The sequence below is a fragment of the Salmo salar genome, chromosome ssa10, assembly GCF_905237065.1.
Source record: "Salmo salar chromosome ssa10, Ssal_v3.1, whole genome shotgun sequence".
NCBI lineage: Eukaryota > Metazoa > Chordata > Actinopteri > Salmoniformes > Salmonidae > Salmo > Salmo salar.
Genome location: NC_059451.1, coordinates 51,895,162 through 51,912,884, shown reverse-complemented (window position 1 = coordinate 51,912,884; position 17,723 = coordinate 51,895,162). Strand labels below are relative to the sequence as shown.

The window sequence follows — 17,723 nt, the reverse complement described above, 5'->3', positions numbered from 1 at the left end:
CACTGCCGGAAGAAGGAAATGTGACGTAAGAAAACGGTTTCCACTAGATAGCACAGCCACAAAATGTACTATATAAAAAAAAAACTTAATTTAAGGTTAGGCATAAGGACAGCAGTGTGGTTAAGGTTAACGTTAAGGTTAGGTTTATAATCCTATTTTATTAAGAAGATACATTTTAGAAATGGGCGGGGTTTGAGACTTTGTGGCTGTGGTAACTAGTGACGACAGTAGAAAGCTCGAGATTCAACATGGCCGCTTACATGATAATGCTGGGTGCTTGTAAGCAGACTTCTAAAAACGGCGCAATCTTGTCGAGAAATTACCCCAATATGTTTACAACGGGGACCGTGCGATCTCTCGTTGGTGAGTCATCTAACTGGACTTTAATGGTGGCCAAAAGATCTTATTCTACGAACGGTACGCTTATGAAAACATTATGCAACGCCCGCTCTGGTAACGTTGTTACATCAATGACAGGAGCCGGGAGGCTAGCGAAGCTCAACCGATGGACAAGGGTCACCGGTTTTTTTTCCGGGGAAAGAGCGATTCTCGGCTGCGGGGCTTCGACCAGCTACAACCAGATAAGATTGTTTGGCAACCGAGGCAGCGGCGCTGGCTTCTCGGGGGAAGACGGGTCGGAGAGCAGCGGGTCTGGGGGAGACGAGTCAGGGGGAGATGGAGGAACACCGTACAACTCCCCCCAGATGACAGCTCTCACCCCGATGCTGGTCCCTGAAGTGTTCCCCAACGTGCCACTGATCGCGGTCAGTAGGAACCCGGTTTTCCCAAGGTTCATCAAAATTATCGAGGTAAGCAGCGCCGGCTCATTAGAGACAGAGGTCTCCCAAGGACACATCTGGGTGATGCAATACTCAGAATTAGAAAATTCACTTATTTTGAATGACTGGTGTCTCGACCAGTGTGTCAACTTAAAGTTGCAATACTTAACTTTTTGGGCGACCTGACAAAACGCACATAGAAATGGTAGTTATAAATCTGTCATTCTCATTTAAAGCAATTCTAAGATAGCTCTGTTCTATGCTATTTCTATGATTCCCGTTTTAAGTAGAGTTTTATTTATTTTTTGCTTTACTTTTGTACACAAGCTTCAAACAGCTGAAAATACAATATTTTTGGTTATATAAAATATATTCCACAGATGTTTAGATTATACAATGATTCTCTGCACTTTACTTGTTGTTTTGTCACATAAACTGAAATTAGGTAAACTATTAGAATTTTAGCAACCTGGAAATGTTAGAGCGATTTCTGCGTAGTGGGTCTTACATTTTAATGCCTCCAATAAGTCTTACATGGAATTGCATCATATTCAACGCTAGTACTCTATGTGGTCATCGTTGCTGCAGATCTTTTCGGTCTAACATCTTTTTTTTTTAGGGAATCATTTTCTTTGTTTTTGTTAATGCAGTAGTTCCATTTTCTAACATCTTGTTGTTGTGCAAGTAAGCTAATAATTACACATGTTGGGTGGTGGTTCATTTGTAGGTGAAGAACAAGGGGCTTATGGATCTTCTGAGGAGAAAAGTCAGACTTGCCCAACCGTACGCTGGAGTGTTCCTGAAGAAAGATGATGCGTAAGGGAAATCTTTCTTCAACTGTAAACGCTAGGACTGTGATTATAGCATTATCGCAATATTAGTTTTTTTTACATGTCAAAAATGAAAACATGAAGCAGACAACTCTTTGGTCCTTTAAAAACCTGCTGTAACCTATTGTGTGCTGTAGTTTGGAAAATAAATAAATGTGACTCAGGATGACAACATAATGATGTTTGTTTCCAACAGTAGGGCTGTTTTCCTGAAGAAGTTAAATCCGCTTTGTTTTGTTCACTTGCCACAATACTAAGGAGTTTCGCGATACTGGTATCGTCCTGGATCTAGTACTTGCCCTTTAGACAGATCCTACTGTATTCTCTCTGTTGACATTCTCTCTCTCTCCTCTTCTCTCTCTGGGGTTCTTCAGTAATGAGACTGATGTGGTGGAGAGTCTGGATGCCATCTACAACACAGGAACTTTTGTACAGATCCATGAGATGCAGGACCTTGGTGACAAGCTGAGGATGATTGTTATGGGCCACAGAAGGTAGGGGTGAAAAAAAAAAACACTTACTCTGCATGTTATGTTACCTTTTGATATTTAATCTACAGTATGAGTCAGTGCCCATTGGAAACGTACGCACTGTATGAAATACTCCTTTCTCTCTGGTAGAATCCGCATCACCAAACAGATGGAGGTGGAGCCGGATGAGCCTGCCTCTGCTGCCTCTGAGTCTGCTTCTGTCACTGAACCAGGGAGCCAGCCCAATGTCTCACGCCGGAAGCCCAAGAGAAAAGAGCGTAAAGACCCAGCCATCCTGCCCGAAACAATGGAGGAGAAGGTGCAGGAGGCAGACCTGATAGTAGAGATGCTCCCTCTGCCCTCCTCTGATATCCTTATGGTGGAGGTAGACAACGTGGTGCACCAACAGTTTGAGGTCTCAGAGGAAGTCAAGGTAGGCATTTGGATTATACAGTGCCTTCGGAAAATATTCAGACCACTTGACTTTTATCACATTTTGTTACGTTACATTCTTATTCTAAAATTGATTAAATATACTTTTTTCTCATCAATCAATTTACAATACCCCATAATGACAAAGCAAAAACAGATTTGTAGATTTTTTTCAAATTTAAAAATAAAAAACAGATACCTTATTTACATAAGTATTCAGACCCTTTGCTATGAGACTTCTAAATTGAGTCCACCTGTGGTAAATTCAATTGATTGCACATGATTTGAAAGGCACACACCTGTCTATATGTCCCAGTTGACAGTTCATGTCAGAGCAAAAACTAAGCCATGAGGTTGAAGGAATTGTCCGTAGAGCTCTGAGACAGGATTGTGTTGAGGCACAGATCTGGGGAAGTGTACCAAAACATTTCTGCAGCATTGAAGGTCCCCAAGAACACAGTGGCCTCCATCATTCTGAAATGGAAGAAGTTTGGAACCGCCAAGACTCTTCCTAGAGTTGGCTACCCAGCCAAACTGAGCAATCAGGGGAGAAGAGCCTTGGTCAGGGAGGTGAACAAGAATTTGATTGTCACTCTGACAGAGCTCCAGAGTTCCTCTGTTGAGATGGTTTTCCTTCTGGAAGTTTCTCTCATCTCTGCAGAACTCCACCACAGGACTTTATGGTAGAGTGGCCAGACGGAAGCCACTCTTCAGTAAAAGGCACCTGACAGCCCACTTGGAGTTTGCCAAAAGGCACCTAAAGACTCTTGGACCATGAGAAACACGATTCTCTGGTCTGATAAAACCAAGATTGAACTCTTTGGCCTGAATGTTAAATGTAATGTCTGCAGGAAACCTGGCACCATCCTTACGGTGAAGCATGGTGGTGGCAGCATCATGCTGTGGGGTTGTGCTTGTATTTCTTGACCCAAGCAAGTCTCCTTCTTATTGGTGTCCTTTAGTAGTTGTTTCTTTGCAGCAATTGGACCATGAAGGCCTGATTCACACCGTCTTCCCTGAACAGTTGATGCTGAGATGTCTGTTACTTGAACTCTGTGAAGCATTTATTTGGGCTGCAATTTCTGCCGCTGGTAACTAATGAACTTAACCTCTGCAGCAGAGGTAACTCTGGGTCTTCCTTTCCTGTGGCGGTCCTCATGAGAGCCAGTTTCATCATAGCGCTTGATGGTTTTTGCGACTACACTTGAAGAAACTTATGAAGTTCTTGACATTTTCCGGAATGACTGACCTTCATGTCTTAAAGTAATGATGGACTGTCGTTTCTCTTTGCTTATTATGGCAAGAACAGCTCAAATATGGACTTGGTCTTTTACCAAATAGGGCTATCTTCTGTATACCACCCCTACCTTGTCACAACACAAATGTTTGGCTCAAATGCATTAACATGGAAAGAAATTCCACAAATTGACTTTTAACAAAGCACCCCTGTTAATTGAAATGCATTCCGGGTGACTACCTCATGAAGCTGGTTGAGAGACTGTCAAGAGTGTGCAAAGCTGTTATCAAGGCAAAGGGTGGCTACTTTGAAGAATCTCAAATATTATTTAAAAAAATAAATAAAAGTATAAAAATATGTGTTAATCATGATTCCATATGTGTTATTTCATAGTTTTGATGTGTTCACTATTATTCTACAATGTAGAAAATAGTTTAAAATAAAGGGAAAAACCCTGTAATGAGTAGGTGTGTCCAAACTTTTGACTGGTACTGTATGTAATTAATTTACAAGTCTGAAAATGGTTGTAGCAACTGCGGATTGCCCCTTTAACCACGTATTTGTGGCTTGATGCCTGTGTAGCAGTTGGTTTGTTTTATGTTTCAATTTGAAGAAAAATAAATAAAATATGTCCATTTACTTTGTTTGAAGGCCCTGACGGCAGAGATCGTGAAGACCATCCGTGACATCATCGCCCTTAATCCACTTTACAGGTAATGACATCATTTCTTTACAAATACATAATTGTCGTTCAAAATACCTAGGAAAGTGATGTTTCTTCCAATGTCTAGATGGCGGTAATTATGAATGCAGCAATAGTCCAGAACTTTTATGTTTTGTTTTTTTGAATGTCTGTGAATGTTACTGACTTTTTATTTTTTAAGGTTTTACTTCAAATGGCCACATGTTTCAGCCTCCTCCCTTTTTTTGGATGCATGAGAGTGTCTGTCAAATGACTAACATGTAATTGTGTGTGTGTGTGTGCACGCAGAGAGTCTGTTCTTCAGATGATGCAGGCTGGGCAGAGAGTAGTGGACAACCCCATCTATCTGAGTGACATGGGAGCCGCTCTCACAGGGGCCGAGTCACACGAGCTGCAGGACGTACTGGAAGAGACCAATGTAAGTGGACAGGGATTGTCCTCACTAATAAACATGATCAGTTCTTTACTCATGTTTTGTTGCCTTTTCTCTCCATGGATGTTCAAACAAAAAAATAAGCTATTACCCATAAGCACATGTAGATTGTCAATATAATATTCTTTGTGCTTTTTTTCAATAACTTTAACGCTCTCCTCAGATTCCCAAACGTCTCTACAAGGCTTTATCACTGCTGAAGAAAGAATACGAACTGAGTAAGCTGCAGCAGCGCCTCGGCAGGGAGGTAAAGTCACTTCCTCTTTAGCCAATGTTGAGATGTACAGTACCTCTTCAAAACCATTTTTTTTTTCATCACCTCAAGCTCTTTGCAAAATGTAATGACACATTTTACAGTAAAATAGTAACCTAAATGAATGGCGAAGATGGTTCGGACAGGCACCAATCCAATATGACGACTTTGCCATTCCTTGCACAGAATCTTAAAAAAAATAATGAAAATATTTGTTATAATGATTGTGACGTATTATTCTCTGTCAGGTGGAGGAGAAGATCAAGTTGACCCACAGGAAGTACCTGCTCCAGGAGCAGCTTAAAATCATTAAGAAGGAGCTGGGCCTGGAGAAGGAGGACAAGGATGCCATAGAGGAGAAGTTCAGGGAGAGGCTGAAGGAGCGCACCGTGCCCCAACACATCATGGACGTCATCAACGAGGAGCTAAACAAACTCAGCCTGCTGGACAACCACTCCTCAGAGTTCAAGTCAGTCCCTGAACCCCAAATCAACCCCTAGTCCATCCCTGCCCCCCTGGATGTGGAGATCTGAGTGATTGGATAGGTGTACTGTAAGCAATATGGCGACAATTCCACCTGGCCTATCACAGGGCAAAATAGAGCTACCACCATACTGCTTAAACCTATCCAATTCTCACAGATCTATATGTAAGTGCTATGTGGGTAGGGGCTAGGGGTTGATTTGGGAATCAGGGACTGACCTCAGCATCTGCCTCACCTTTGAACTATCACTCAGAAAGAGCATATTTTTGTTGTTACATCTGTCCTATTTTTTTATACAAAGTAAATAAATTAAAAACCAATTCAACAAGTACGAGATGAACATGACTGTTCTGTTAAACTGTTGGTTCTATGTGCAGTGTGACCAGGAACTATCTGGACTGGCTGACCTCGATGCCCTGGGGAACTAATAGTGAGGAGAACCTGGAACTCAAACGGGCCAAAGAGGTGCTGGAGGAAGACCATTATGGAATGGACGATGTCAAGAAACGCATTCTGGTGAGAGAATTGTACTGTGGGATCACCATGGTTACAATCTGACAGTGGTAGACGGTTGGACTTGTGGATGTGAAAAATGGAATCTGTTGGCTGAATAGTACCTTAATTAATTAAGAAAATACAAAGTTTCCTCTTCACCTCACCCTTCTTCCTCTCTTTCTTCCTGCAGGAGTTTATTGCGGTGAGCCAGCTGAGAGGCTCGACCCAGGGAAAGATCCTGTGTTTCTATGGTCCTCCTGGTGTGGGAAAGACCAGTATCGCTCGTTCCATCGCCAGAGCACTCAACCGAGAGTATTTCCGCTTCAGTGTCGGTGGTATGACCGATGTCGCTGAAATCAAAGGCCACAGGTATAAGACACTACTTAGCTACTGTTCATTGCTCAGTAAAACAATTCTGTCAGAATTCAAATTGTACACAATCCAAAGTTGAGAGTAACTTTTATTTACTGTACTTTTGTGTTGTGTGTTTTCAGGAGAACGTATGTGGGAGCCATGCCTGGAAAGATCATTCAATGCCTCAAGAAGACAAAAACAGAAAACCCACTGGTCCTTATTGATGAGGTGAATAATACATGCTATGTTGTCAGCTCTAGCTCTATTTGGCTGGCAGAAATGTAGTTTAATGCGTTTTTGTTGGTATTATTGGTGAAGGAGGTGATCGACTGTTCTGCCTTTTATTCTTCCAGGTTGACAAGATAGGTCGTGGTTACCAAGGCGACCCGTCCTCAGCTCTGCTGGAGCTTCTGGACCCGGAGCAGAACTTCAACTTCCTGGATCACTACCTGGATGTGCCTGTTGACCTGTCCAAGGTAGGTGGACACGCCTGTCAGGACGGACCTGTCCAAGGTAGGTGGACACGCCTGTCAGGACGGACCTGTCCAAGGTAGGTGGACACGCCTGTCAGGACGGACCTGTCCAAGGTAGGTGGACACGCCTGTCAGGACGGACCTGTCCCTGGAGGGATTTGAGGTGTACAGACTCTTCTTACAGCCCAGCACAGATAATGAATAGGTCATGTTCTTGAATCTAACAGTTTGTGTCCTTGTTCTCTCCAGGTTCTGTTTATCTGCACTGCCAATGTGACTGACACCATCCCAGAGCCCCTCAGAGACCGTATGGAGATGATCAACGTGTCTGGATACGTGGCCCAGGAGAAACTAGCCATCGCTGAGGTAATGTGTCATCACACAAGATTCAATCGGACAGCAGTCAAATAACATGATTTAACAAAACACCCACTCCATCTTACTGCAAACATTGGTTCATTAAACATGTTTCCATCCAAACATTTTTATGCGAGTAAAGTACCTGTGGGATATAAAAAGGCCTGATGGAAACAATTTGTTGGTAACCTTTCCTAAAAACGTTTCCAATGCCATTTGTCGCATGATCTATTTCATTGACCCAAATAATGATCCACCCCTTAACCACCAACATGTTTGACAGGGGTGGGTAATATTTTGGGTCGATGAAATAGATCATGCGACAAATGGCATTGGAATTTTTTATAAATGTTTTGCTCAATATTTGATAGAAGTAAACTGCAGTCATGCGACGATGCTTGGTCCCGGGGTCCTCCCGCTGGGTCCCGGGGTCAGGTCCCAGGGTCCTCCCGCTGGGTCCCGGGGTCAGGTCCCGGGGTCCTCCCCCTAGGTCCCGGGGTCAGGTCCCGGGGTCCTCCCCCTAGGTCCCGGGGTCAGGTCCCGGGGTCCTCCCACTCGGTCCCGGAAAATCATGCACCAGCTTCAGATGATTTCAAGTTATGATGAACGTCACAGGGTGGTGAAAATGCACGGTGATGATGAGCTTGACTCTATAATCATGCTGGTGACATGATGATTGGTGCTTGGCTGCCAATTTAACCAATAAAACCAGTATGGGCAAATTTGCTATTTATCGCAAGACTTGTGGCAAAACCATCAACAGAACTGAAAATGGGAGGATAACGTTTAAATGAAAAGTTACTTTTTAATCACAACAAGCCAGTTTAATGGATTTCTGTTGGTAAGATTAGCATATTTTTTTTGTGTGAATATTAGAATATGAAAATCTTTCGACAAATGGATGGACGACCAAGCTATTAGAGGTATCGCCATCTGACCGTAACTCTCACTCTCTCACTCACAGAAGTACCTGGTACCTCAGTTGCGTACTCAATGTGGACTGACTGAGGATACGACCAACATCTCCCCAGAGGCTCTGAACCTTCTCATCAGACAGTACTGCAGAGAGAGTGGAGTCAGGAACCTACAGAAACAAGTGGAGAAGGTCAGGCCAAACTTCACCTTCTGACTGCATGTATTAGTGGCAAGTCTAAATCGCTGCCAAAGGTGCTTCAACAAAGTCATGAGTAAAGGGTCTGAATACTTATGTAAATAAGGTATTTCATTTTTTTTTTTAATTTAATATACATTTGCATACGATTCTTCTAAAAACCTGTTTTTGCTTTGTCATTATGGGGTATTGTGTGTAGATTGATGAGGACAACATTTTATTTAATCAATTTTAGAATAAGGCTGTAACGTAACAAAATGTGGAAAAAGGGAAGGGGTCTGAATACTTTCAGAATGCACTGTATACACTATGGGGTTAATCCTGACTTTGAAGTCTCATTTTCACTTATTCGATTTAAGTGGAAATTAGGATTTTCCCCTATGAAAGGAAATAATTAGACTTTAGGGTGTTGCTGATGTTTCTGATTGTCCAGGTGTTCCGGAAAGTGGCGTTCCGTATCGTGAGTGGGGAGGAGACCGCGGTCCAGGTTACCCCTGACAACCTGCAGGATTACGTCGGCAAGCCCATCTTCACTGTGGATAGAATGTATGACGTCACACCGCCTGGTGTTGTCATGGGCCTGGCATGGACAGCCATGGGTAAGAACGACCTAGAGGCGTATAAGACGTGTTTTACAACCAGCATTATGCATAGACATTATGCATAGACCTCTCTGATCTTAACCCTCTGGAGTGTTAGCCTGGGGATCATTTAGCTATTTGATTTCTAATTTTATTTTAAAAAGATATACAGTACTAGTCAAAAGTTGGGACACCTACTCATTCAAGGGTTTTGCTTTATTTTTACTATTTTCTATATTGTAGAATAATAGTGAAGACATCAAAACTATGAAATAACACATGGAATCTTGTAGTAACCAAAAAAAGGGTTAAACAAATCAAAATATATTTGAGATTCTTCAAAGTTGCCACCCTTTGCCTTGATGACAGCTTTGCACACTCTTGGCATTCTCTCACCCAGCTTCACCTGGAATGCTTTTCCAACAGTCTTGAAGGAGTTCCCACATATGCTGAGCACTTGTTGGCTGCTTTTCCTTCACTCTGCGGTCCAACTCATCCCAAACCAGCTCAATTGTTGGGTTGAGGTTGGGTGATTGTAGAGGCCAGGTCATCTGATGCAGCATTCCATCACTCTCCTTGGTCAAATAGCACTTACACAGCCTGGAGGTGCGTTGGGTCATTGTCCTGTTGAAAAACAAATGGTAGTCCCACTAAGCGCAAACCAGATGGGATGGCGTATCGCTGCAGAATGCTGTGGTAGCCAAGCTGGTTAAGTATGCTTTGAATTCTGACAGACCGTGTCACCAGCAAAGCACCATCACACCTCCTCCATGCTTCACAGTGAGAACCACACTTACGGAGATCATCCGTTCACCTACTCTGCGTCTCATAGACACGGCAGTTGGAACCAAAAATCTCAAGTTTGGACTCATCAGACCAAGCGACAGATTTCCACCGGTCTAATATCCATTGCTCATGTTTCTTGGCCCAAGCAAGTCTCTTCTTCTTGTTGGTGTCCTTTAGTAGTGGTTTCTTTGCAGCTTTTCAACCGTGAAGGCCTGATTTCACGCAGTCTCCTATGAACAGTTGATGCTGAGATGTCTGTTACTTGAACTGTGAAGCATTTATTTGGGCTGCAATTTCTGATGCTGGTAACTAATTAACTTATCCTCTGCAGCAGAGTTAACTCTGGGTCTTCCTTTCCTGTGGCGGTCCTCATGAGAGCCAGTTTCATCATAGCGCTTGATGGTTTTTGCGACTGCACTTAAAGAAACTTACGAAGTTCTTGAAATGTTCTGTATTGACTGACCTTCATGTCAGCAAGTAATAATTGGCTGTCGTTTTTTCTTTTACCGATTTGAGCTGTTCTTGCCATAATATGGACTTAGCCTTATTTGGTAAAAGACCATCTTCTGTATACCACCCCTACCTTGTCACAACACAACTGATTGGTTCAAACACATTAACATAGAAAGAAATTCCACAAATGAACTTTTAACAAGGCACCCCTGTTAATTGAAATGCATTCCAGGTGACTACCTCATGAAGCTGGTTGATAGAATGCCAAGAGTGTGCAAAGCTGTCATCAAGGCAAATGGTGGCAACTTTGAAGATTTAGCACTTTTTTTGTTGATTAATACATGATTCCATATGTGTTATTTCATAGTTCTCATGTCTTCACTATTATTATACAATGTAGAAAATAGTAAAAATAACAAAAAACCCTTGGAAGAGTAGGTGTGTCCAAACTTTTCACTGGTACTGTATATCTAAAACCATTACTTGATGAAACATTGAATTTGGCCTTACTGCTATTAGCCCATAGAAATGCTTTGAATAACAGATTCATACATGGAAAAACAGTCAAAAAATAAATCGAAAGGAAGTTTTGGTTTGAAGTGTCCACTAAACTACTTCTATATAATATATATTATACACACACACTTCCATCCATGTTGTTGAACTGGTACCGGGCTTCCTTCAGACGAGGCTTGTTGGCGTACTAGAGCAAAACATATTGGTGAGAGTCTCACCTTTCTACAGAGGGGTCATATTAGTGTGTAGCCCAAACTGTTCTGACTCTACAGACAGAAGTTGGCAAATCGGCTGTAACAACTTCAGATGAGTCCCGTGACTCATGTGGGGGGGGGAGGTCGTAGATCAAAACATGTATGTGTGAGTCTCATCTTTTCATTATTAGTTTTGTAGGCCAAACCATTCAGATGGTTTTGTGAGAAGACAGATTTATTTTTTGGGGGGGCTCTGCCACTGCGGATACACAGGGCTAACATCGTCGGATACGGTGGCTTGAGATGCAGCCCATGCAGATATCTCTAGCTTAAACAGATGGATTTTGATAGGGAATTTTTCTGTTATGCTAGTTAGATTTAGTGGACATCGCCTCCTAAGGGTTTTTAAAGTCCCCTCCATCTCTCCAGGTGGCACCACGCTGTTCATCGAGACGTCCCTGAGACGGCCGCGGGACACTGGGGGTAAGGATAAGGACGGCCCCAGGGACGGGTCCCTGGAGGTCACAGGGCAGCTGGGAGATGTGATGAAGGAGAGCTCTAAAATCGCCTGTACCTTCGCCAGGACCTTCCTCATGAAGCAGCAGCCGGACAACGACTTTTTCTCTGGCGCCCACCTCCATTTGCACGTCCCTGAGGTAGGGTTGATGATATGACACTGTCCTTACAGACTGTAGCAGTTTTTAAAATGTTTGTCTTGTATACCCCTTCCGTACAAACTGGCAGTTGTGTTTTTCCATCAATGTACAGATTTCAACCAACCATGTTATCTGATATCTTTAATCACTCACCCTATTACAGTTTTCTATTAAAAGGGACCTTCAATGTACCAAACAACCCATTTCTCCTCCTCTCTCCCTGTATGGCTGCTGTGGTTATTAACAGGGTGCTACTCCCAAGGACGGCCCCAGTGCCGGCTGCACCATCGTCACGGCCCTGCTGTCCCTGGCCACCAACACGCCAGTGCGGGAGAACGTGGCCATGACTGGAGAAGTGTCCCTGACCGGAAAGATCCTGCCTGTGGGAGGCATCAAGGAGAAAACCATCGCTGTGAGTCACGTCACTCTTAATAACACTTTTAGTTACCAGGGAGCTTAGTGGGATAATTGGTCAACTTGATAGCTTTTTTTTATTATTATTATTATTTATGAGAAAGAGAACGAAATGTAGTTCAAGTAGGCCTTTGCTTTACATATTGTATTACTATAAAAACGTAACTTGTGAGGTGAGACACTTGATCAACAATGGTTTCATAACATACTGAAGACACCTTTGCCATTTTATTGCTAATTCCTGCAGAAAGCACAGAGGCTACTGGTAAGACGGATATGCAAACGATATGTTTTTGCATATGACATTCAAGTTTAATGTATGGTTCCTTCTGAAAGCCTATTTTATAATAAATCATGAGGGTACAGTGTTAGTCTGGAGTATGGGAGAGCTCATGTTCTGAAACTTATCTTAACTTTTATTATACTGAACAAAAATCTAAAAGCAACAATTTAACATATGAACTGTAATTCAGTAAAATTAAGGAAATCCTGTCAATTTAAATAAATTAATTGGGCCCTAATCTATGGGTTTCACATGACTGGGCAGGGGCACATCCATGCCTGGGTATAGGCCCACCCACTGGGGAGCCAGGTCCAGCCAATCAGAGTAAGTTTTTACCCACAAAAGGGCTTAATTGCATACAGAAATACTCCAGTTTCATCAGCTGTCCAGTTGGCTGGTCAAGAAGCTGGATGTGGAGGTCCTGGGCTGGCGTGGTTTCACGTGGTCTGTAGTTGAGGCCGGTTGGATGTATTGCCAAATTCTATAAAATGACGTTGGAGGCGGCTTATGGTAGAGGGATGAACATTTAATTCTCTGGCAACAGCTTTGGTGGACATTCCTGCAGTCGGCATGCCAATTGCACGCTCCTTCAAAATTTGAGACATCTGTGGCATTGTGTTGTGTGACAAAACTGCACATTTTAGAGTGGTATTTTATTGTCCCCAGCACAAGATGCACCTGTGTAATGATCATGCTGTTTAATCAGCTTCTTGATATGCCACACCTGTCAGGTGGATGGATTATCTTGGCAAAGGAGAAATGCTCACTGACAGGGATGTAAACAAATGTCAGAAGCTTTTTATGGATATAGAACATTTCTGGGATATTTTATTTCAGCTCGTGAAACATGGGACCAACACTTTTAAATGTTGCGTTTTATATTTGTGTATAGTGTTAGTAGCAGTGACCATAATGAATCTTGAACATTCCTTCCTTCTCTCCAGGCAAAGCGTGCAGGAGTGACCTGCATGATCTTACCAGCAGAGAACAAGAAGGACTTCTCTGACCTGCCAGAGTTCATCACAGAGGGCCTGGAGGTTCACTTTGTGGATCATTACAGCAAGATGTACCCCATAGTCTTTCCACAACAATGAACACTGACTCTGAAAATGGCACCTGAGCTGCTACCAGTGTTGGGGTCAATTCAGGAAGAACAATGAAATTCCAATTCTCTTCAATGCGGAAAATGTTGAATTGTAATTTGTTTTACTTTAAGAACTGACTGGAATTCACCCCAACCCAGATGGACACAACTGGTTAGATCAGGTATCCTGAACTATGAAAGCAGATGTTTCTGATCAGCTTTGTTTTTATTTGGTTGTACATTCTCACCTGTTAAAAGTTGACATCTGACTGTGTGAGACAGCTGTGTCATGAGTGAAACGTATGTAGAACATGTCTATCATGTATTAGTGGGACATTGGAGATATAAGTTGCATTTCTAATTACCGATGTTCAACTCTTAACCTTCCCAACATGGTACAAATTCCCCAATCACACAATGGGGTCATGTCACTGCTACGCAGCCTAGACCCTTTTTATTGACCAAATGTTGCATTTAATTTAACTGCTGATAAAACTTGCATATTATAACTTTTTTTATGCTGAAGTTTATTCCCACTTGATCAATGGTTTCATGACACCTTTGCCATTTATTGCCAATTTCTACAGCAAGCACACAGGCTACCGGTAAGACTAGTGGCTAGCCCATCATTGGCATGTCTAAAAATGCAGATGGCATACTGTAAAGTACACTAACCAGCCAGAGTCATTCTCCAGAATATGTACACAGGCGTAGAGCTGTACTCAAGGTCTGCAGGACGTATTCTAGTAAAATACATGCATATTACTGATCAAGTGAAAATGGGTCTACTCTGCAGATTAATCACATTAGGTACAGTACCACTTCCATCCTAAAATGAAAGAGTTGACACATTCTTTTGAAATACAAATATTTATTTGCAAGAACAGCTTTAATCCTTCTTGGCAGCAGCCTTCCTCATGGCAGCCAGGACGTTGCTGAGCTCCTCTCTCTTTCTCTTGGCGCGGATGTGAGTTCCAATCTGGGGAGAAAACCCAAAGGTTACATTACAATGTAAAGAGGGAAAACCGAACATGATGCAGGTGAACTACCATACTCAGGATGACATCAACACTAAAGCATGTCTCTGGGACAGATAAGTCAGGGACAAGTTCAGTAATCAACATGTATAGGGGATAGCAGTTGCATAATGCGAAACTTGTCTTGAGAATTAACTGATTGGACAAACTACAGGACTGATCCAATAGTTGATGAATCTTTCAATATATGCTGCAGGACATTTCCACAAACCCCAACAGATGGTAACGTTCAACATTATGTGGGTACTACAAAATCTGTTCAGGTTGAACAAAAAAAAAAAAGCCCTTTGTTCACACGTTTTTTTTTTATACACAAAAAAGCAGCTTCAGAAACAAACCATCTGACATGAGCAAATGCCTTCATGCTGCCAACACCACCACCAATACAGCCAGGTTGGTAGCAGGGGAGTTACATACCCTCTTCTTGATGAACTTGAGGGCACGCTTATCCTTGGACACCTTCAGCAACTCCATGGCGCGCCTCTCGTAAGGGGCGAAGCCGCACACCTCACGGATCATGTCACGCACAAACTTGCTGTGCTTGGTCAGACGCTGAAATACAAAAATCAGCAACAGCTGGTCAAACAACCAGTTCTAAAGTCACTGTGGAAATGTAGATTGTTTACCATGAGATAAAAAAAGCCTTTTATTAAGATAGCTACTATTTTTTTTAAAGTGTCTGAGACCAAGCGTCCCTGTCAGCCGTGGGATGCAGACAGACAGGGATAGTAGGAAACTAGTTGATGTGTGCAGGGGGAACGACAGAACAGCACTGAACAAGCTGCACTGGAACTTATCCTGCTTTTGGAACAGTTTATTGGACCAGTAAGTGCCACCACACTATGCTCAAGTTAAAATTGTTGACCCATTATCTGATAATAACGGGGAGGCAAAGCCTGACCACTTTCAATCACTACAGGTGCGGCAGCTATGGGAATAGAACCCAAACTATAAATCAGAGCCGGGGCTTGACACAGCAATTCTAGGACAAGCAAAAACAACCTTTGGCAAAGGTTCCAGAGTCCAGACCCTTTACCTGAGGACGTGGGCTCTACCAACACCACACTACCTGTGATGGGTGTCATGTTTCTATCCATTCAGATTAACTCACCCCTCGTCTACGGGCGTGTTTGGGTGCGGTCACATTCTTGGTTACGGGGTGGCCTTTGTTAAGCCCCACAGCCATAGGATACCTGATAGCCATGTCTGTAGAGAGAAAAAAGTAATAAATTTAGTTACATGTAATTCAAAGCATGAGACTTCAACTGGCTAGCTAGTTGCTGACCAACCAACTTACATTACAGTGTTAGTATGGGTGCATCAAAGCTGGGACAGAATGAAAAACAGCTTCTATCGCAAGGCCATTGGACTGCTAAAATAGCCATCACTAGCCGGGCCTCCACCCAGTACCCTGCCCTTAGCCACTAGCCTTCATTGTAAATAAGAATTTGTTCTTAACTCACTTACCTGGTTAAATAAAAGGGCTGCTGCCCTATGTACATATCACACACACAGAACAAAAATATAAAAACGCAACAATTTAAATGATTTTACTGAGTTACAGTTCATATGAGGAAATCCGTCAATTTAAATAAATTCATTAGGCCCTAATTTATGTATTTTACATGATTGTGAATACAGATGTTGGTCAGATACATAAATATTTGATAAAAAAAAAAAAAGTGGCCTCACAATGGGCCTCAGGATCTCGTCACAGTATTTCTGTGCATTCAAATTGCCATCAATAAAATGCAATTGTGTTTGTTGTCTGTAGCTTATGCCTGCCAAATTCTTAAAATAATGTTGGAGATGGCTTATGGTAGAAAAATTAACAGGACATTCCTGCAGTTAGCATGCCAATTGCACAGTCACTCAACTTGAGACATCTCTGGTATTGCGTTGTGACAAAACTGCACATTTTAGAGTGGCTTTTTATTGTCCCCAGCACAAGGGGCATCTGTTTAATGACCATGCTGTTTAATCAGCTTCTTGATATGCCACACCTGTCAGGTGGACGAGAAACCCTCACTAATTTGAGATAAATAAGCATTTTGTGCAAATGGAAGGTTTCGGCAATGTTTTATTTCAGCTCGTGAAACACAGGACCAGGCATTACTCATCCTAATACCTCTTAATTCCATTATTTTACTTTTAAAATGTGTGTACTGTTAGATATTTACTTAACCAAAGACGTTTTAAAAAGGTTACGCGCTTGTAAGTAAGCATTTTACTGTTATTTAATTTACCTTTATTTAACTAGGCAAGTCAGTTAAGAACAAATTCTTATTTTCAATGACGGCCTAGGAACAGTGGGTTAACTGCCTTGTTCAGGGTCAGAACAACAGATTTGTACCTTGTCAACTCAGGGATTTGATCTAGTAACCTTTCGGTTACTAGTCCAACGCTCTAACCACTAGGATACCTGCCGCCCCACTGTAAACTCTACACCTGTTGTCTTCGGCGCATGTAACAAATAAAATGTGATATTACTGAACAATTGGAGCACAAGCATTTCGCTACACCAGCAATAATTAAGTGTGTATGCGACTAATAACATTTGATTTGAACGTTCTGTTACCGGTCTGGCTAGCTAACGTTACTGGTGATTTCCTACAACGCTATCATTGCATCGTCAACTGCAATGTATATTTAACTAGCACACTCGTCATGTAATAAGGTACTTCAGGTGGTAACGTTAGGACTATTGATTCAGCAAGGAAACCAAAAATGGTTGACAGAATGCTGGTGAGCATATTACCGTGACCAATGTTTGCTAGCAAACGAAGTAGAAAGATAGAAGTACATGGATTTGCATTAAAGCAGTACAAATAGTAAAATAAATGTATTATCTGTAGTCATTGTAAAAATTCTCGTTACGAAGCTCCAGCAATAACAAGCCGATGTGATTCTCATGTGTGTAGGGAAAGAGGCCATGTAAGCGCAACAACTTTAGGTTGATGTTTACCGTGAAAATCGTATATTTATCACGGCAATATTGGAAGCATCCTTTAAGCAATAACTTTACCTTGTGTTGGTTTTATTCAAATTAGTAAAAAAAGAAATGATGTCAAAGATTTTGTAAGGATATTAGATGATTTAAATTCTTCATCAAATTCTTACCTGCTTTCTTTAATGGCGCACAAACCGGAAGGAACGCTTAGTGGTGGATGTTGGGTAATGAGGGTTTTCCTAAATGAAACACCAGTGAAATCTCTGTAGCGCCACCTGGGGGTGCGGACCATTTAGATTCAGTAGTCTGTTTTTTCTCCAAGATAAATATATATTGCAAAAGTGAATCGTTTAGAATA

The 17,723-nt window shown here is 42.1% G+C and overlaps 2 protein-coding genes and 1 non-coding gene across 3 annotated transcripts; 1 reads left to right on the top strand and 2 right to left on the bottom strand.

Moving 5' to 3' along the window:
• Positions 1 to 221: 221 nt before the first annotated feature.
• Positions 222 to 13,887, top strand: lonp1 (lon peptidase 1, mitochondrial). The gene is made up of 18 exons (XM_014123634.2): positions 222 to 809; positions 1,507 to 1,595; positions 1,984 to 2,103; positions 2,230 to 2,512; positions 4,400 to 4,461; positions 4,740 to 4,869; positions 5,048 to 5,131; positions 5,386 to 5,606; positions 5,999 to 6,137; positions 6,307 to 6,485; positions 6,611 to 6,698; positions 6,824 to 6,946; positions 7,193 to 7,309; positions 8,265 to 8,405; positions 8,845 to 9,010; positions 11,371 to 11,597; positions 11,845 to 12,009; positions 13,239 to 13,887. Exons 1-18 carry the CDS (start codon positions 249 to 251, stop codon positions 13,386 to 13,388), a joined length of 3,045 nt encoding a protein of 1,014 aa, XP_013979109.1. The 5' UTR covers positions 222 to 248; the 3' UTR covers positions 13,389 to 13,887.
• Positions 13,888 to 14,232: 345 nt separating this feature from the next.
• Positions 14,233 to 17,676, bottom strand: LOC106560598 (60S ribosomal protein L36). Its single transcript, XM_014123635.2, has 4 exons — positions 17,536 to 17,676; positions 15,527 to 15,621; positions 14,833 to 14,967; positions 14,233 to 14,357 (listed from the first exon to the last, which is right to left on the bottom strand). Exons 2-4 carry the CDS (start codon positions 15,617 to 15,619, stop codon positions 14,268 to 14,270), a joined length of 318 nt encoding a protein of 105 aa, XP_013979110.1. The 5' UTR covers positions 15,620 to 15,621; positions 17,536 to 17,676; the 3' UTR covers positions 14,233 to 14,267.
• Positions 15,091 to 15,219, bottom strand: LOC123724976 (small nucleolar RNA SNORA63). Its single transcript, XR_006757453.1, has one exon. It is a non-coding gene; the product is annotated as a small nucleolar RNA SNORA63 (small nucleolar RNA).
• Positions 17,677 to 17,723: the final 47 nt, after the last annotated feature.